Source organism: Cervus canadensis, chromosome 2, assembly GCF_019320065.1.
Source record: "Cervus canadensis isolate Bull #8, Minnesota chromosome 2, ASM1932006v1, whole genome shotgun sequence".
In the NCBI taxonomy this organism is placed as follows: domain Eukaryota; kingdom Metazoa; phylum Chordata; class Mammalia; order Artiodactyla; family Cervidae; genus Cervus; species Cervus canadensis.
The window spans coordinates 33,303,972-33,325,322 of record NC_057387.1 but is presented as its reverse complement, the minus strand read 5'-3'; the positions used below and the strand labels follow the sequence as shown (position 1 = coordinate 33,325,322).

At 38.0% G+C, this 21,351-nt stretch overlaps 1 protein-coding gene and 1 non-coding gene across 3 annotated transcripts in view; both read left to right on the top strand.

The window, feature by feature from the left end:
* Positions 1-21,351, top strand: part of GPSM2 (G protein signaling modulator 2) — a 69,762-nt gene that overhangs the window by 22,784 nt on the left and 25,627 nt on the right. The window contains exons 1-2 of one of the 2 annotated variants that reach the window (XM_043460461.1): positions 7,348-7,474; positions 12,167-12,469. The exons of the other annotated variant lie outside the window; for it this stretch is intronic. Of the exons in view, the coding sequence (XP_043316396.1) occupies positions 12,414-12,469 (56 nt within the window). The 5' untranslated portion in view covers positions 7,348-7,474; positions 12,167-12,413. Of the gene's footprint in view, positions 1-7,347; positions 7,475-12,166; positions 12,470-21,351 lie in introns of those variants that run through there. 2 annotated transcript variants of the gene reach the window in all.
* Positions 20,710-20,840, top strand: LOC122437504. The gene has a single exon (XR_006268316.1). It is a non-coding gene; the product is annotated as a small nucleolar RNA SNORA70 (small nucleolar RNA).

Genomic DNA, 21,351 nt, shown 5'->3' with positions numbered 1-21,351 from the left:
CCTAAGTATTTTTATTCTTTTTGTTGCAATGGTGAATAGTATTGTTTCCTTAATTTCTCTTTCTGTTTTCTCATTGTTAGTATATAGGAATGCAAGGGATTTCTGTGTGTTAATTTTATATCCTGCAACTTTACTATATTCATTGATTAGCTCTAGTAATTTTCTGGTAGAGTCTTTAGGGTTTTCTATATAGAGGATCATGTCATCTGCAAACAGCGAGAGTTCCACTTCTTCTTTTCCTATCTGGATTCCTCTTACTTCTTTTTCTGCTCTGATTGCTGTGGCCAGAACTTCGAACACTATGTTGAATAGTAGTGGTGAGAGTGGGCACCCTTGTCTTGTTCCTGATTTCAGGGGAAATGCCTTCAATTTTTCACCATTGAGGGTGATGCTTGCTGTGGGTTTGTCATATATAGCTTTTATTATGTTGAGGTATGTTCCTTCTATTCCTGCTTTTTGGAGAGTTTTAATCATAAATGAGTGTTGAATTTTGTCAAAGGCTTTCTCTGCATCTATTGAGATAATCCATATCGGTTTTTATCTTTTCAATTTTGTTAATGGGTGTATTACATTGATTGATCTGCGGATATTAAAGAATCCTTGCATTCCTGGGATAAAGCCCACTTGGTCATGGTGTATGATTTTTTTAATATGTTGTTGGATTCTGTTTGCTAGAATTTTGTTAAGGATTTTTGCATCTATGTTCATCAGTGATATTGGCCTGTAGTTTTCTTTTTTTGTGGCATCTTTGTCTGGTTTTGGAATAAGGGTGATGGTGGCCTCATAGAATGAATTTGGAAGCTTACCTTCATCTGCAATTTTCTGGAAGAGTTTGAGTAAGATAGGTGTTAGCTCTTCTCTAAATTTTTGGTAGAATTCAGCTGTGAAGCCATCTGGTCCTGGGCTTTTGTTTGCTGGAAGATTTTTGATTACAGTTTCGATTTCCTTGCTTGTGATGGGTGTGTTAAGATCTTCTATTTCTCCTGTTCAAGTTTTTATTTGGAAAGTTAATCCTTCTAAGAATTTGGTCATTCATCCAAGATTGTTCCATTTTATTGGCAATAGAGCTGTGCTGGTAGTAGTCTCTTATGATCCTTTGTATTTCAGTGTTGTCTGTTGTGATCTCTCCATTTTCATTTCTAATTTTGTTAATTTGGTTCTTCTCTCTTTGTTTCTTAATGAGTCTTGCTAATGGTTTGTCAATTTTGTTTATTTTTTCAAAAAACCAGCTTTTAGCTTTGTTGATTTTTGCTATGGTCTCTTTAGTTTCTTTTGCATTTATTTCTGCCCTGATTTTTAAGATTTCTTTCCTTCTGCTAACTCTGGGGTTCTTCATTTCTTCCTTCTCTAATTGCTTTAGGTGTAGGGTTAGGTTATTTATTTGGTTTTTTTCTTGTTTCTTGATGTAAGCCTGTAATGCTATGAACCTTCCCCTTAGCAGCTGCTTTACGAGTGTCCCATAAGGTATTTTGGGTTGTTGTGTTTCATTATTCTTCATTTTCTAATAACAATTTTGATTTCTTTTTTGATTTCTTCTATGATTTGTTGGTTATTCATAAGCGTGTTATTTAGCCTCCATATGTTTGAATTTTTAACAATTTTTTTCCTGTAATTGAGATGTAATCTTACTGCACTGTGGTCAGAAAAGATGACTGGAATGATTTCATTTTTTTTGAATTTTCCAAGACCAGATTTATGGCCCAGGATGTGATCTATTCTGGAGAAGGTTCCATGTGCACTTGAGAAAAAGGTGAAGTTGATTGTTTTGGGGGTGAAATGTCCTATAGATATCAATTAGGTCTAGCTGGTCCATTGTGTCATTTAAGGTTTGTGTTTCCTTGTTAATTTTCTGTTTAGTTGATCTATCCATAGTTGTGAGTGGGGTATTAAAGTCTCCCACTATTATTGTGTTACTATTAATTTCCTCTTTCATACTCGTTAGCGCTTGCCGTACATATTGCGGTGCTCCTATGTTGGGTGCATATATATTTATAATTGTTATATCTTCTTCTTGGATTGATCCTTTGATCATTATGTAGTGTCCTTCTTTGTCTCTTTTCACAGCCTTTATTTTGAAGTCTATTTTATCTGATATAAGTATTGCGACTCCTGCTTTCTTTTGGTCTCCATTTTGCGTGGAATATTTTTTTCCAGCCTTTCACTTTCAGTCTGTATGTGTCCCTTGCTTGAGGTGGGTGTCTTGTAGACAGCATATATAGGGGTCTTGTGTTTTTGTATCCATTCAGCCCAATCTTTGTCTTTTGGTTGGGGCATTCAACCCATTTACATTTAAGTAATTAATTGATAGGTGTGGCACGTTGCCATTTACTTTGTGTTTGGGTTCACGTTATACACCTTTCTGCATTTCCTGTCTAGAGAAGATCCTTTAGCATTTGGTGAAGAGCTGGTTTGGTGGTGCTGAATTCTCTCAGCTTTGGCTTGTCTGTAAAGCTTTTGAATTCTCCTTCATATCTGAATGAGATCCTTGCTGGGTACAGTAATCTGGGTTGTAGGTTATTCTCTTTCATTACTTTAAGTATGTCCAGCCATTCCCGTCTGTCCTGAAGAGTTTCTAATGAAAGGTCAGCTGTTATCCTTATGGGGATCCCTTTGTGTGTTATTTGTTGTTTCTCCCTTGCTGCTTTTAATATTTGTTCTTTGTGTTTGATCTTTGTTAATTTGATTACTATGTGTCTTGGTGTTTCGCCTTGGGTTTTTTAATCCTGTTTGGGTCTCTCTGGGTTTCTTGGATCTGTGTAACTATTTCCTTCCCATTTTAGGGAAGTTTTCAGCTATTATCTCCTTGAGTATTTTCTCATGGCCTTTCTTTTTGTCTTCTTCTTCTGGGACTCCTATGATTCTAATGTTGGGGCGTTTCACATTGTCCCAGAGGTCCCTGAGGTTGTCCTCATTTCTTTTGATCCCTTTTTCTTTTTTCCTCTCTGCTTCATTTATTTCCACCATTTTATCTTCTATCTCACTTATCCTATCTTCTGCCTCCGTTATTCTACTCTTGGTTCCCTCCAAAGTGTTTTTGATCTCATTCATTGCATTATTCATTTTTTAATTGACTCTTTTTTATTTCTTCTAGGTCTTTATTAAACAGTTCTTGAATCTTTTCAATCTTTGTTTCCAGGCTATTTATCTGTAACTCCATTTTGTTTTCAAGATTTTGGATCATTTTTATTATCATTATTCTAAATTCTTTTTCAGGTAGATTCCCTATCTCCTCCTCTTTTGTTTGACTTGTTGGGCATTTTTCATGTTCCTTTACCTGTTTGGGTATTTTCTTTGGCCTTTTCATCTTGTTAGATTGGCTGTGTCTGGAGTGGACCTTTCTGTATTCTGGAGGTCTGTGGTTCCTTTTTATTGTGGAGGATTTACCCAGTGGGTGGGGTTAGACGATTGGCTTTCAAGGTTTCCCGGTTAGGGAAGCTTGCGTCGTGTTCTGGTGCGTGGAACTTGATTTCTTCTTTTTGGAGAGCAATGGAGTGCCCAGTAAATGAGTTTTGAAGATGGGTCTAAATGTGTTAGGTGTCACCTTGGGCAGTCTGTATGTTGACATTCAGGGCTATGTTCCTGTGTTGCTGGAGAATTTGCGTGGTATGTCTTGCTCTAAAACTTACTGGCTCTTGGGTGGTGGTTGGTTTCAGTGTAGGTATGGAGGCTTTTGGAAGGTCACTTATTGCTTAAAGTTCCATGTAGTCAGGAGTTTTCTGTGTTCTCAAAGGTTTTGGGCTTAAGTTTCCTGCCATTCTGGAAATTTCAGTTTTATTCTTCCTGTAGTCTCAGGACTTCTCCAACTATACAGCACTGATAATAAAACTTCTAGGTTAATGGTGAAAAGATTCTCCCCCATTAGGGACACCCAGAGAGGTTCACAGAGTTACATGAACAGGAGAAAAGGGAGGAGGGAGATAGAGATGAGCAGGAGGAGAAAAAGGGGGACTCAAGAGGAGAGAGACAGATCTACGCAGCTGTCTGTTCCCAGAGTGTTCTCCGTATCTCAGACACCTACAAGGATTCACAGAATTGGATTGGGAAGAGAAGGGGAAAGGAGGAAATAGAGGTGTTCTGAGGTAGAAAACAGAGAGTCAAGATTGGGAGAGAATAATCTTCGGTTTAAAGATAGGGCTTCTCTTTTTTTTCTTTTGGTAAGGTTATAGTGTAGTGAAAATGAAAATGAAGAGTAGTAGAGGAGTTCTAGAGGACTTTAAAAGAAATAAGAGAAAAAGAAAAATAGAAAATAAAAGAGAAAACGGAAAGGAAAAAAAAGAAGAAAAAAGAAAAAGAAAAAAAAAACAAAAAAAAGAAAGAAAAAAAAAATTTTTTTTTCCCCCTAATTAAAAAAATCGTAAAAATCTATGTAAATGAAAGTTAAGGAGTAATGGGGGAGTAATAGGGAATTTTAAAGGAAAATAAAAGAGAAAAAATAAAAAAGAGAAAATATAAAAAGAAAAAAAATTTTTTTTTTTTTCCTTACTTAGAAAAAAAAAGTAAAAATATATCTAGGAGTTTCTCTGGAGCTGCTGCGGTCAGTGTGGGTTCGGCTCAGTTTCAGATAGCTCCTCGTTCCAGCTTACACTTCTCCATATCTACAGGGCCCTTCCAGTGAAGTCGGTGTTTTCTAGAGGGATTTTAATCTGTTGCACCAGTCCCTTCTGAAGCGGTTCCCTTTGTTTATTTGGCTTCTGTTTGCCGGTCTCTTCAGACCCTCATTTCCGCCCTGACACAGGCGGGCGGAGGGGGACTCTTATTCAGTCAGCTAGTTCCGTTGCGCTGCTGGGAGGGGCTGACGCTGCGGGGAGGGGCTGGCGCTGCGGGGCGGGGCTGACGCTGCGGGGAGGGGCTGGCCCTGCGGGGGCGGGCTGGCGCTGCCCGGAGGGGCTGACGCTGCTTTCTCCGTCTGCCGCTGCTCAGGCTCCCGGCTGTTCTATATGGAGCGCGCCCCGCGCTGCGCTAGGTTCCAGCCCTCGGGTGTTACACAAAAGCGCGGAAGGAAAAGCTGCGCCTGCTCTCTGTGCCTTCCCCGTCAGAGCGGTCCAGGCAGCGAGGGGCTTGATGGGCGCACTATCCCCAGGTGTGGCGCACTCACTCCCTTCCGCGGACCCAGTCTCAGTTTCCGCTGGCGCCAGTCGGGTGCGCGCGCCTTCCGCCCTCTGCTTCCCCAGCCCCAGTCCCCGCCCGCGCCGGTCGGGTGTCTGCGCCCTGTGTCTCGCCGCGACCTTCCCCTCCCCCCTGCCTCCTGCCTCCGGCGGGGCTGGGCGGGTCCGCAGCCTGCGACCTCTTCTTGGGACTTTCTCCGTCCCTTTGTTCTGCGAACGGCCGGCAGTGTGTTCCGGCCGGTCAACTCTCTCCCCCTTGGTCTCCCACAGTTCAAGTTGGCACCTCACAGAAGCTCCCTCCGATTGTCCTCAGGGCACTCAGGCCCGGACCCTAGCCCAAGCAAGGCCGCCTAAGACTCCCTTCCCGGGACGGGTCTCCGTCCTTAGCTCTTTTGTCTCACTTTTTATCCTTTATATTTTGTCCTACCTCCTTTCGAAGACAATGGTCTGCTTTTCTGGGCGCCTGATGACCTCAGCTAGCGATCAGAAGTTGTTTTGTGAGGTTTGCTCTGCATTCAGTTATTCTTTTGATGAATTTGTAGGAGAGAAAGTGGTCTCCCCGTCCTACTCCTCCGCCATCTTGGCTCCTCCTCCTTAATTTTTTTTTTTTTTTAATACTTGGTGAGCTTGGGGATTTCATTGTGATATCACGGCTGGAAAAATATTTCAATTAAATTGTAATTTAACTTAATTCTAATACCTCACCTTCTGCCCCATACTATAAATAACCTAAACCTCAAAGTGGTAGTGGAAAACAGTTTAATTGACAGTTTAGCTGTTGTGTAATTTAAATGCACTTTGGAGCTGTTGCTCTGATTATCTATACTAATTCCCTTAATGTGCCTGCGTGCCAAGTCGTTTCAGTCATGTCTAACTCTTTGCAACCCTGTGGACCATAGCCTGCCAGGCTCTTCTGTCCATGGGATTCTCCAGGCAAGAATACTGGAGTGGGTTGCCATACCCTCCTCCGGGGAATCTTCCTGACCCAGGGATTGAACCTGCATTTCTTATGTCTCCTGCAGTGGCAGGTGGGTTCTATACCACAAGCACCACCTGGGGAGCCCAGTTCCCTTAATATTTTTTATTAAAGAAAAAAAGTACATGGAATTCTAAACAAAAGGAAAAAGAGATTTGTTGGTTTAATAACCGTTACCCATCTTTTCCTCCTTTCTTAAGATACTGCTTCATTTGTTGGCCAAGAGAGAGGATAAGAGGGATAATATTTTGTGTTTCTTATATGCCACATTGGTTATTAATATGAAAACCGCATTTGCTCTAGGAAATCCCTCTAGACTAATCCTTTCTACCTTTCTCCTCCTACTCTGTTCCCTACTATCCTAACTATAGTTAATTAACAAAGCAGTGAGTGTGTATTATTTAGAGTCTAGTTTATGTTATAGCTGAAATACTTAAAGGGATGTTATGTGGAAAAGAAGTTAGGCTTTACTGGATGGCAGTAGAAGGGAGAAATGGGTAGAAATGGAAAGATTGCTCAAAATATGGAATAGATTGCTGAAAGGACTATTCAAAATTAGGATTAGCTGCCTTGTAACCTTTCTGGGAATGTTGTAGTAATATGTTGGGCTAACTGACCTATGGGGTTGTTTATAACACTGGATTCCAAGAATACATACACACACAGACACACATATGTATAATTTTATTTCTGTAAGCACGTATATCTTATGTTCACCTTGTTTCTCTTAACTATTACCTTAAAGGTTGTAGTTTAATTTCCTCTTTGATTCCATTGTTGATCCATTGGGGTTTTTTTAGTAGCATGTTGTTTAATCTCCATGTAATTACTTTTTTCCTCATTTCTTCTGTGAAATTTCTGATTTCATTCTGTTATGATCAGAAAGGATGCTTGAGTTAATTTCTATACTCTTAAATTTATTGAGGCTTCTTTTATGCCCTGGTATGTGGTCAGTCCTGGAAAATGTTCCATATGCACTTAAAAAGAATCTATATTCTGGTTTTTTGGATGTACTGTCCTGAAAATATCAATTAAGTCTAACTGTTTTGTTATATTAGTGAATATCTCTGTTGCCATATTGGGAGAAGGCAATGGCACCCCACTCCAGTACTCTTGCCTGGAAAATCCCATGGACGGAGGAGCCTGGTAGGCTACAGTCCATGGGGTCGCTAAGAGTCGGACAAGACTGAGCGACTTCACTTTCACTTTTCACTTTCATGCATTGGAAAAGGAAATGGCAACCCACTCCAGTGTTCTTACCTGCAGAATCCCAGGGATGGTGGAGCCTGGTGGGCTGCCGTCTGTGGGGTCGCACAGAGTCAGGCACGACTGAAGTGACTTAGCAGTAGCAGTTGCCATATTGATTCTCTGAATGAAAGATCTGTCCACTGAAGTAAGTAGAGTGTTGAAAAATCTCCTACTATTACTGTATTCCATTTTTCCCTTTATATCTTAGTATATGTGCTGCCAAAGCAAGCACTATTTTTCCCTTTATATCTATTAGTATTTGTTTTACGTATCGGGTGCTTCCTTATTAGATGCATATATGTTTAATTTTTTTTAACACCAAAAACATTTTGTATTGGGGTAGAGCTGATTACCAATGTTGTGGTAGTTTCAGGTGAACAGCAGAGAGACTCAGTCATACATATACATGTGTCTATTCCCCCTCAAACCCCCAAAACTCATCCAGGCTGGCACATAACATTGAGCAGAGTTCCATGTGCTATACAATAGGTCTTTGTTGGTTATCCATTTTAAACACAGCAGTGTGTACGTGACTTTCCCAAAGTCCCTAACTGTCCCTTCCCCCTGGCAACCATAAGTTCATTTTCTAAGTCTATGAGTCTCTTTCTGTTTTGTAAATAAGTTCATTTGCATGATTTCTTTTAGATTCCTTACATAAGGGATGTCCTATGATATCTCTCCTTCGCTGACTTACTTCATTCAGTATGGCATTCTCTAGGTCCATCCATGTTGCTTCAGATGACCTTATTTCATTCTTTTTAATGGCTGAGTAATAGTCTATTGTATATGTATACCACATCTTCTTTATCCATTCTTGTGTCAACAGACATTTAGGTTGCTTCCATGTCTTGGATATTGTAAACAGAGCTGCAATGAACATTGGGGTGCATGTATCTTTCTGGGCCATGTTTTTCTCTGGATATATGCCCAGGAGTGGGATTGCAGAGTCATATGGTAGCTCTATTTTTTAGTTTTTTAAGGAAAATCCATACTGTTCTCCATAGTGGCTGTACCAATTTACATTCCTGCCAACAGTGCAGGAGTGTTTCTTTCTCTCCACACCCTCTCCAGCATTTGTTTTGGATTTGTTTGTGGATTTTTTGATGATAGCCATTCTGACTGGTGTGAGGTGATAACTCATGGTAGTTTTAATTTGCATTTCTTTAATAACTAGTGATGTTGAACATCTTTTCATATGCCTCTTGGCTATCTGTATGTCCTCTTTGCAGAAATGTCTATTCAGGTCTGCCCATTTTTTGAGTGGGTTGTTTGTATTGATGCTAGTAAGCCTAATAAGCTGTTTGTAAATTTTGGAGACTAATTTCTTATTGCAAATGTTTTCTCCCAATCTGTGGGCTGTCTTTTCATTTTGTCTATCATTTCCTTTATTGTGCAAAAGCTTTTGAGTTTAAGTAGGTCCCATTTGTTTATTTTTGCATTTATTTCCATTATTCTGGGACATGGATTAAAAAGATGTTGCTGTGATTTATGTCAGAGTGTTCTGCCTATGTTTTTCCCCAGGAGTTTTATAGTGTCCAGTCTCAACATTTAGGTCTTTAATCCATTTTGAGCTTTTTTGTGTGTTTGGACTTAAGGAATGATCTAATTTCATTTTTTTTACATGTGGCTGTCCAGTTTTCCCAGCACCATTTGTTGAGGAGACTCTTTCCAACATTGTGTAGTCTTGACTCCTTTGTCATAGATTAATTGACAATAGGTGCATGGGCTTATTTCTGGGTTTTCTCTCCTGTTCTGTTGTCTATATTTCTATTTTTGTACCAGTAACTTACTCTTTTGATGACTGTAGCTTTGTAGTGTAGTCAGAAGTCATGGAGCCTGATTCTTCCAGCTCTGTTTTTCTTTTGAAGATTGCTTTGGCTATTCGGGGTCTTCTGTGTCTCCATACAAATTTTGAGATTTTTGTGTGTGTTGTGAAAAAATGCCATTGGTAATTTGATAGGGATTACATTGAGTCCATAGATTGCCTTGGGTAGTATAATCATTTTTTACAACACTGATTCTTCCAATCCACAAACATGGTATATCTTTCCATCTATTTATGTCGTCTTCAGTTTCTTTCATCAGCATCTTACAGTTTTCAGAGTACGGGTCTTTTGTCTCCTTCAGTTCAGTTCAGTCACTCAGTTGTGTGCGACCCCATGGACTGCAGCACACCAGGCTTCCGTGTCTATCACCAACTCCCAGCACTTGCTCAAACTCACATGTCCATCAAGTCAGTGATGCCATCCGATCATCTCATCCTCTGTCATCCCTTTCTCCTCCTGCCTTCAGTCTTTCCCAGCATCAGGGTCTTTTCCAGTGAGTCAGTTCTTCGCATCAGGTAGCCAAAGTTTGGGAGCTTCAGCTTCAGCATCAGTCCTTCCAATGAATGTTCAGGACTGATCTTTACGATTGACTGGTTGGATCTCCTTGCAGTCCAGGGGACTCTCAAGAGTCTTCTCCAACACCACAGTTCAAAAGCATCAATTCTTTGGCGCTTTTTTTATGGAAAACTCTCACATCCATACATGACTACTGGAAAAACCATAGCTTTGACTAGACAGACCTTTGCTGGCAAAGTAACGTCTCTCTTTTTAATATGCTGTCTAGGTTGGTCATAACTTTTCTTCCAAGGAGCAAGCATCTTTTAATTTAATGGCTGCAATTACATTCTGCAGTGATTTTGGAGCCCAAGAAAATAAAGTCTGTCACTGTTTTCCAGTGTCCAGTCCCATCACTTCATGGCAATTAGATGGGAAAACAGTGGATACAGGTTTATCATATATGGCCTTTATTATGTTGAGTTATGTACCCTCTATGCCCACTTTCTGGAGAGCTTTTTTTTTTTTTTTTTAAATCATAAAAGGTAATTTTCTTTTTTTGTGGTATCTTTATCTGGTTTTGGTATCAGGGTGATGGTGGCCTCATAAAATGAGTTGGGACGTTTTCTTTCCTCTGTGATTTTTGGGAAAAGTTTCAGAAGGATAGTTGTTAACTGTTCAGCTGGTAATGAATCCACCTGCAATGTGGGAGACCTGGGTTTGATTCCTGAGTTGGGAAGATCCCCTGGAGGAGGGCATGGCAACCCACTCTGGTATTCTGGCCTGGAGAATTCCATGGGGTCGCAAAGAATCAAATGTTTGATAAAATTGGCCTGGGAAGCCATCAGGTCCTGGACTTTTTTGTTTGTTGGGAGGTTTTTAATAATAGTTTCAGTTTTAGTGCTTGTGATTGGTCTGTTCATATTTTATATTTTTTCCTGGTTCACAGTCTATGGAGACTGTACCTTTATAAGAATTTGTCCATTTCTTCCAGGCTGTCCGTTTTATTGGCATACAATTGTTCATAGTAGTCTCTTATGACCCTTGGAATTTCTATGGGATGAGTTGTAACTTCTCCTTTTTCATTTCTAATTCTACTGATTTGAGTCTTCTCCCTTTTTTCCTTGATAAGTCTAGCTAAAGGTTATCAATTTTATCTTTTCAAAGAACCAGCTTTTAGTTTCATTGATCTTTGTGATTGTTTTCTTTGTCTCTATTTCATTTATTTCAGCTCTAATCTTTATGATTTCCTTCCTTCTACTAACTTGAGGTTTTGTTTGTTCTTTCTCTAGTTGTTTTAGATGCAAGTTTAGCTTGTTGATTTGATGTTTTTCTTGTTTCTTGAGGTAAGATTGTATTATTATAAACTTCCCTCTTATAACTGCTTTTGCTGGATGTATATATGTTGACTAGTGTAAAATCCTCTTCTTGTATTGATCCTTTTATCACCATATAGCATCCTTCTTTATCTTTATGGCTTTTGGTTTAAAGTCTATTTTGTCTAAGTATAGCAACTCTTGCTTTCTTGTCGTTTTTGTTTCCATGAGATATCCTTTTCCATCCCTTTACTTTCAATCTATATGTCTACTCTGCCTTAAAGTGGGTCTCTTGTAGGCAGCATATTGTAGTCTGTTGTTTTAATCCAGACTGCCATTCCATCTTTTGATTGGAGCATTTAGTTCATTGACATTTAATGTAGTTATTGATAGATGTGTATTTATGCCATTTTAAACATTGTTTTCCTGTTGATTTTATATTTCTTCTTTGTCCCTTTTTCTTTTTGCTTTTCATTTTGTGGTTTGATGATTTTTTTCTTGTATTATACTTATGTTCTCTTTCTTTTGGTTTCTGTGAATCTATTGTATGTTTTTGATTTGTTGTTACCCTGTTTTTCAAGTATGTTAACCCTTTCGTACATCTACTTGCCTTAGACTGGTAGTCATATAGGCTCAGATACATTCCAGGGAGGAAAAGATGCACATTTTCTTACTCTCTTCCCCCACATTTTATGATTTTGATGTCCTCTTTTATATCTTCATATTCATCCTTTTGCTGTTCATTGTGGGTATAATCACTTTCAGAGAAAATTTTAAAATCAGCATAAATATCTTCTTTGAAGAAATAAATTTATAGAGTTTAGGACTGACTTGTTCAAATGAGTTGTTGAATTTTCATTTTACTTGTTAATGGTAGTTTTTTAAATCTTAAAGTGTCACAATTTTAAGACACTAGTATTATATCTATTCTTCTATATTTGTAATGGAAAATGTAACATTAATTATTGTATTTTAAACCAATTTAAAAAATGAAAAAGTACATGTCTCAAGTAAATATCATATGTTCACATCCTTCTGTAGAAGCCCTCTGATGATTAAGCCCTTTGCTGTTTTTCTGCCATAGTTGACCTGACAGCAGTCTGTGAAGTTAGCTATGTGATTACGGTACAGCCTGGAATTACTTTAGGTTATTCTTTGAAAACAGGACTTCAAGCAAAACATCTTGTATTCCTTTTGCAGAAATGTTGCTGAAGTGCCGCTGAAAGGGCCAGAGATGCAAGGATTTGGGACACATTTTGAACCTTTAAGCTGTCTGACATTGACCTCCTTTCATTATTAATAAAGAAGAAGCAGGAGCTTAGGATGTATTAACACCAACTCATTAATATACTAACCGGACAATGTTCTGCAACAATTCTACATTGTAGAGCTGGATTGGCACAAAATAAAATAATTTCTTAGTATACCCAGCTTATAATATGACTCGATGGAGGAAAATTTGATAAGCATGAGAGAAGACCATTCTTTTCATGTTCGTTACAGGTAAGACTGCTGCTTTCTTAGTGGGTAATTTTAATACTTATTTAAACATGTGTTTAACTCTGATCATTTGAAATTTAAATATAAAAATATACTAGCCATAGTATCTCCTTTAAACAGTGTTTTCTCTTTGTTGTGGTTGTAGTAAGTTTTTATATCCTTTCTATAGGAAAATGGTAGTAGAGAACAATTATATTCTATAGTTTGTTTATTAATGTTCTGTGGAAAAGTTTATGATTAGTTATTTTAAACTCTGTTTCTATTTTTATAATGCAAATTTAAAAGTGAAATATATTTCTAAATCTTCGAGGGTAGAAGATAGATTTTGTAGTGTGGTTGGCTGAACGACCTAATTTTTGTGTTACAATTTTTAAATAGTGATCTGTTATAAATGAGCTTTTAAGAAAAGGGGTGTTAATGTTGGAGTGGGTGGGTACTTTCTAAACATGATAAATGAATAATCAGTTTAATATTTAGTGGTAAAATATTAATGACATTTCTGAGATATTTAGGAACAAACCAAGAAATATGTACATCATCATTATTTAACATTTATTTTGGAAGTTATGCTCATTGTTCTTAACTGTAAAATAAACACAGAATTTAGAATGGAAGACTTAATTATCAGGTGATTAGATATTACTAGATTCCTTATCAAAACTGTTATGAGTTAATATTAAATAAACATCAGAACTTCTAGCTTTGAATAGTGTTCTTATCCCTAATGAGTGAAGATGTTTGATACCAAACCTTAGGTATCTTAGCACTTGCATAGGAAATAGTGAGACTTACTGTCATTTGCTTTGGAGCAGATGGTTCATGTTTGGGCACGGTGCCAAGAAAGTTTATATAGGTAAGCTGAGGGCATTTCTATTGCAAATTTAAAAGTTTCAAATGAAAGAAAATGGAAGACATTCAATATAATTTAAATGAATTTTGAATAGAAATGCTCTCACTCTACCCTCTGGGACATAGTTCCAGAAACCTCTGTGTCTAGTGTGAAGTCTTGCCAGTTTTACTTCCGAAATGCTGCTCAGATTCATCTATCCATCTGGATTCTCTCCACCACTGCGAAAGTTCAGGTCCCCATCATCTTCCTTCCAGACTCCCTCCATTCTCCATTCTATCCTCTTGGAATCTCTTTTAAATTTGCCTCTAGAGGGCTTAGTATGAAGATACAGAGTTAATCATGCAACCTGTGCATGATCTCTTTGGTGGCTTCTAGTCACCCGCAGGGTAGAGCCATGCTTAATGTAGTACACAGGAGCTTGCATTGCCTGGCCGCCACGTGTGCCCTCATCCTTACTTCCTGCCATTCCTCACCTTGCACTTCGAGCTCCGGTTCCCTGCACATGACTCAGGGCCCTTGCTGGTGCTACACCCTATGGCTTGAATGCCCTTCCTCCTTTCTTGGTTTAGCTCATTCTGCTCAATATCTAGGAATTCAGCTCAGAAATATTCTCCTGGAAACTGTTTCTGAACTGCATATTTTAAGTGCCTTCTCTGTGCTCACATATCCTGGGCATCTCTCTCAGCACTAACTACATTAAAATTCAGTGTACCCGTTTATATGTGTTTGTCTCCTCCTCTGCCACTCCCTCCTTTGACTATTGGCTCCCTTTGGGCACCCATGATGCCTAGCTTGTTGTCTGGCTCCACATTTGATGGAATGTCCTTTGAATTTCATTGGATATAACCATCAAATGAACTTGATGGTTCACTCTTGAAAATATTTAATAAGACAGGTAAATATTTTTGCTAAATATTTTGCTAAATATTTTCAAGAATGGCTTCTTTTTTTAAAAAAGTTATTTTTAATTGAAGGATAATTGCTTTACAATATTGTGGTGGTTTCTGCCATACATCAACATGAGTCAACCATAGATGTACCTATGTCCCCTTCCTCTTGAACTTCCCTCCCACCTCCTACCACATCCCACCCCTCTAGGTTGTTACAGAGGCCTGGTTTGAGTTCCCTAAGTCATTCAGCAAATTCCCATTGGCTATCTGTTTTACATATGGTAGTGTATATATTTCCATGTGTTTAATATTGTAACAACAATTGATGAGGAGTGGATTATACCTGTGCCTATAGGAAGATCTTAGATTTATCATTTTTCATGATATAGCATAGGTCAAACATGGTTATATATTGATATAGGACTTCACCTATAAAAGAAATGTAAAACTTAACTATTTTTAGTAAGACTACACCAAACAAATCTCTGGTTTTGTCAGTCCTGTACAATTAGCATTCTGTATACTGACTGGATTAGTATGTAATTGCAGGTAATAGTTTGGATCCCTTTTTTTAGGCGTCATGTCCTTGTATAGGTTATTTTTCTATTCTGGTAAACACTTAGCATGTAATGTTTTATCCATCTGGTTCTTTCATCGAGGTCCTCATCTATCCCTGGAGGAGTTTCTGTGGCACAATGTGTTTGTAAATTTTGACATGGAATAATTCTTCAGATACTAAGAAACCTCCTAGGAGATATCAGAATGCTTTATGAAATATTTTGCAACTTATTTATGAAGGTAGAGAGAAATGGAGACTGACAGTAAAATGGGATTTGTTTCTAAACTTTTAAGAAGTGTGCAACTGATTTTAAATAACTGTCATTAAAGCTTTTAGGATTGGTAATAGTACTGTGATTGTATTTTTTGAAAATGACTCCGTATCTTTCAGAGTTACATACCGAAATACTTACAAATGAAATTCTGTGTTTTCTACAATCTACTTCAAAAGTTGTAGAGTGAGGGTGGAAGTAAAGATGAAATATATATTGATAATGTATCATATATTGGTAATTGTTGATGTAGAAAGGTAGATATATCAGGTTCATTATATTAATTTCTCTAGTTTTGTATTTCTTTGTTTAGCTTGTTATATATACTTGTTTAAGTATAACAAAGAAATATAATTAAATATTTCTATTTACTTATATAATTATACTTTGTTTGCTTATATAATTTATAGGTAAATTATATAAGTAAAAAAATATATAAGTAAACAAATTTCCTTGTTTATACTTGTTACTATGAAGAAAAACATTTCAATACTTTAATATAAAGATTAGGCTATTGCACATAAGTTGTGAAGGAATGTAATTTTAGTATTGAATTTTTCAATTTTGCTAGATATAATTATTAATAATATTCTTTCTGAATAGTTTGAGGTAATGTGGAGTGGTGGAAAGAACACTGGATTTGGAGACAAAGACAGGATTTCACATCTCAGCTTTGCCATTGTATTATCTTAAGCAGGTCACTGAGCCTCATTTTCCCCTTCTATAATAATACCCATCTCACAGCATCATTTTGAGGATGAAATTTATTATAATGTAGAATAATCACTTTTAAAACCAAGTTACCAATCAGAATTTAAATTTAATGCAAGATAGTTTTGCACTTTCCCTTTGACAAAGTAAACTAGAATAACTAGACATATGTGGTAGACTGGATAGATGAAAATTGTTTATGGCGGCTAGGATTGGTAATAAAAGGATCTATGCCCAATTAAAACACAGAGAAGGTGGAACTCTAGGGGTTACAGCGAGCAGTCGACAACCACAGGAGACAGCACAGTGGGGAAGGTTCAGGGCACTCTTGCTTTGATCTTAAGTCCTGAATCCCATCGTTTATTCTTAATTAGTATATAAGCCTTTGAAGGGAAGTCAGATTTGGACAGAACTGGTTATTAATTTTTTTTTAATGTAGCATCAAGATTTTAATCCTCTTTTGCTTTCGTTGATATACTGTAAACACAAGAAACCAAAAAGAAGGAAGTGAAGAAAAAAATCAAGTTGTAGGAGAAGAGTAAAAAATAATAAAATATAAAAGTTAAAATAAATTGAAATGATGTGAGATTGTGCAGAAGATGAAGATTTAAAGCTGTAATGTTCAATCTGTTGACAAAAATGTAAACATTTCAGTCAAAGATAGTAGTGCTGTCTTTATACTTACTGGAAATATCCTTTTTTTTATTACATAATTCAGTGGACCATTAGGAAGAATGAAAAGAAAACTTTATATGTGAGATATATTTTAATGGACAGATATTTTCCTGGCTTGTCTTCTAATCTTTGTATGTTCTTTGTTTTCAACCCAACTGGTAAACAGATGAAGTAATTCTATTCTCTCATAGAGACAGAGAGGATATGAAATTACTTTCTCTGTTACTATTTAATGATCTTCTAAAAAATTTATAAACCAGCCTTCCTTCGCTATTTTGCAATTAGCTATATTTGAGGTGTTGGAGATTTTGCCAGAACTTTGACTTTTTTTCCAATAAAATATATCAGAACTATACTATATTGCAAAATAAACTCATAAGCTAGAGAGTGTGAGCTTTATTTTGAGCATTTGTTACTGAAATGATTTTCTAAGGTAGATTGTCCTGTAGGGCAGTCTTACCTTTAAGGACAGTGTAGCCAGCAGGGTTCGGGGTAGCTATCACTGTTTCCAATGAGAATTATGTAAAATACCTTTTAAAAGATTTGTAATTCTTAGGATACCATTCAGCCTTATAGTTAAGTTCTGTGAGATGCAACAGCATTTGGATTGATGGTTCCATTATAATGTGTAAATTTAAGTTCAGAACATCAAATATTTGTGGTGAAGATATTTATTTGAAGAAGATGCTTCTCTGTTTTATATGGACATACTGTTATTAACTTCCAGTTTTTACACATCCTATATATGAATAGTTCTGACAAAAAAGTTAATCATTAGTCAGTCTTAGAAGGAAAGGGAAATTATTGTGCCAACTGGAGGATTATAACCCTGGAGACAGTCTTTCAGAAAGCTTTCCTGAGAAGCTTGCCTGAGAAGTCAAGGCACAGTAATACAAGTTTTTGAGACAAGGAGAGTTTTACGTCAAAGCAGCATGTTGACAGTTCACATCATCCAGCAAGGTGAGAGTGACCCCTTACAGGATGGAGAAAAGTGTTTTCTCTTAAGGAGTTACGTGCTAGCTCCAGGAGTAATTGCCTTTTCGGGGGGTGGGGGGGCAAGTAGGCATTCCTGTGTCTTCTGAGGGGATCCAGTTAATGTCTTATGCAGAAGGTAGTGGCTCAAATGGCAGAGAAATTTTTATGTTAATTTTTTTTGTCCTGCTTTAAAAATAAATTTGTCTCAATAGCCTTGTCTTTTATTAATTTCCTGGCCAGCAACCTAATCATCCTGGATTGATGGTTCCGCAGGTGACGACAGTTTCTCTATCTCTCTCTTGGTGAAGCCATGTGCCATCACTAGTATTCTATCCTATGGTGGCATGTAATTTTTTAAACCAATACTCTGTTGATGGGCGTTTAAACTGTTAGTGGTTTTTCACTTCTGTGACCATCCTTTTAAATTTGTGTTGATGTAGCTTTAAGATAAACTCCTAGTGGTGAAATTGCTCAACATATAATTTTTTCCATAATTAGTATTATGCTTAAAATTTGTTAATAGAAACAGTAATGTATTTTATGTGTAAAAATGTCTTTTCCAGTTTTTCCCCCATGATAATTCTTAGAAGTTCAGTGGTTTCAGTATTTAGACAAATAAAAATAACTAGCTCAAGTACCTCATCTGGCAAAAGAACCCTTTGATAAAACCACGTTTTTATATATTAATCTTTTGCTGACTCTTCTCTTCACACATTCGATATACCAGTAACCTCCTAAGAGGTCTTTAAACAAAAGTAATCTTTTTTCTTTTATGAACTCTTTCATATTCAAAAATAAAGGGAAGTTTTCATTTGTGGAAGACAAAAATAGGTTTTATTAATTTGAAGTGACCTATAAAGAAATATAAAACAGCAATTTAAGATTTCCAGTAAACTAATTTATTTTTCTATGTGCTTTAGCTTTCCCCACCCGTCCCTAGTCTAATGTTAAAGCAAAATGTTAAAAAGAGGTTAAACTTGCATTATTTTACCTTGTTTTATAAAGTGAAGGTGAAGTCATTAGTCTAACCATGAACAAGCAGTTTAGCCTTTGCCTAAATTATTTTAAAAAAGACACCTGGATATAAAACTTCAAAATTACCACTCAGAGATGACTACTTCTGAGCGAGAATTCTGCTTTGAATCTTTGTAATTGGCTCTGTTAATCTGGATTTTTCATCTAGCTTCATCTGATTTATTTTCCACTTTTACAACCCCATTTTAATTTATGACTCTAAGGATCCTTGAAGTTTTATAGGCTAAAAGACAGCACCTGAAGAAATGTATTAATTGACCTACTACAAAAAATACACAGTGTAATCATATTTCAATGAGTTTAGGGTGAGTGGTGGTTTAATTCACATTTCCTGTTAAAGGAGTGATTCTCAACCCTGGCTTGTACATTGGAATTACCTGGGAGCTATTAAACAATTCTGAGGGCATGCCTCATGCCCAGGGGAGTGTGGGACCCAAAGTTGTTTTAAAAAGTGCTCCATGTGAGCTCTACTATTGTGCAGCCGGGATCAGGAACCACCACTCATGTAGAGTTGCTCAAAGACAATTCTAGTAAGAAGTAATTTAGTGCTACTCTAAAAATTAAAATGCTTGATGAGCTAAATCAGAGTCTTCCAACGGGTGGTGTTATACCACTGGTAGTACCTAAGTTTATTTTACTAACTTTTTTTTTTAATTGGAGGCTAATTACTTTACAATATTGTGGTGGTTTTTGCCATACATTCACATGAATCAGCCATGGTGTACATGTGTTCCCCATCCTGAACCTCCCTCCCACATCCCTCCCCATCCCATCCCTCAGGGTCATCCCAGTGCACCAGCCCTGAGCACCCTGTCTTAATAGTTACATATTTGTTTTGATGTGCATTAGAAAAGTGAGTATCACATCAAACTCAATTTCATGGATACTGCTTTGGATGAAGCTAGATTTTTTTTTTTTTTTAATGTGCTGTGCTTAGTCACTGAGTAAAGTCCGACTCTTTGCAACCCCATGGACTGCAACCCACCAGGCCCCTCTGTCCATGTGGATTCTCCAGGCAAGAATACTGGAGTGGGTTGCCATGCCCTCCTCCAGGGGATCTTCCCAACCCAGGGATTGAACCCAGGTCTCCCACATTGCAGGTGGATTCTTTACCATCTGAGCCACCAGGGAAGCCAGTTAATGGCACATGCCAATTGAAAGGAATTTGCCAAATACAGAAATACATTTAAGTGAATGATTGTGTCGTACATAGACATGGCAGAAATCATGAAAATGTTGAAGAACCACCATGGCAATTTTGATGAAGAGCACCTACTAAAGTGTAGGATTAGAATTGGAAGTGTTGGTGTTTTTTCTCTTAGATATATTTATAGTAACTTAATTCTTCTGGCTTTTAAAATTTAGTGACAGACTTTGAGAATTAGAATTTCTGCAAATCTTTAAATCATTGCTTTCTAACATAAGGTTTCTTAACACTTCTTTCATGGAAATGTACCTCGTACCTGAAGATATTTTGCTCTTCTATTTTTCTACAGTATAGGTGATCTTGTGGTGGTAAGACAAGGAAGGAGAGTGTGTGTGTGTGTGTGTGCGTGCGCGCGCATACGTGCAGGCTCACTTGCACGCGCACGTGTGCCTGCATACATGTGAGAGTTCACCTGAGTGTGATGTGGGGATGTGTGGTTGGAGGGGCTGAGTAGATCACCCGCACCCTGGGTAGAGAAGAGTATTACTACAGGACTTCTCCTCCCACAGGCATGCCTTGTCTCCCCAAACTCCCAGAAAGTCCGGTAGTCTGCCATACCTCAGAACAGTTTAGGAAACACTATTGTAGATTCTCTCATTGGTAAAACAGGTTGCTCTGGATGAGCCAATTAGAATGAGCTCTGTTGACAAAAAAAAAAGTAATGGATCTAAGAAAGAAATGAAATATTTTATTCAAGCCAAATTGAGGATTATAACCGGGGAACACCTCTCAGAAAGCTCAGAGAATTGTTCTGCCGCTTTGAGGTTCAAGCACTGTACATTAGATGACATATTACTGACATGTTTCACAATCCACATCTACCTGTGCAAAGCAAGATATGAGTCATGGATCACCGTGGCCCATTACAAGACCTCCTAAGGGGTCATTGTGACATCTGATGAGATTGAGAAGGAATGTTATCTCCTAAGGAGGTCTGATTAATGCAGATGTGCAACACATACAAAAGGGGAGGAAGGAAGCCAATTGAGCAGAAGAAAAATTTTATTTAACTCTTCCTCCTCTTGCCATAAAATGTGAATTGTATTTCATCAGCTCCACATAGAGATGTTTGGCTATCCTATAAAAAAGACCTGTGTTTTCCCCACGGGGCCCAGTGTGCAGTGGCTGCCACAGCACCCTCCTCAGTAGTACATGCAGCCCGTTGCTCTCCAGGTTGTCCTAAGGGACCTTGGAGACACCCCTTTCCAGTGGACACTCATGACTGGCACGCTGTCCCCAGTCTTGGCTCCAGACAGGGATGTGTGGTGCCTTTGGAAAGCCCCAGGGCACATGGGGCTGCAGTCCATGTTGGCCAAGTCATAATGTCCATCTGCACCAAGCTACAGAACAAGGAACATGTGATTGAGGCTCTCTGCAGGGCCAAATTCAAGTTCTCTGGCCACCAGAAGATCCATCTCTCCGAGAAGTGGGGACTGACTAAGTTTAATGTAGATGAGTTTGAAAGCATGGTGGCAGGAGAGTGGCTTATCGCAGATGGCTGTGAGGTCAAGTGCATCCCTGACGTCGCTCTCTGACCAAATGGCGGGCCCGGCACTCATGAGAGCCCTGGTGCTGCCCCCTCCTCACTCACGCCCACCAGTAAATCCTACTTCCTGTCAAAAAGAAAAAGACCTTTGTGGTTGAGAGACATTTGAATAGGCAAAGTTTACTGTGTTATCAATAGTGTGTATATACTTCAGTTGTAGAGGCAG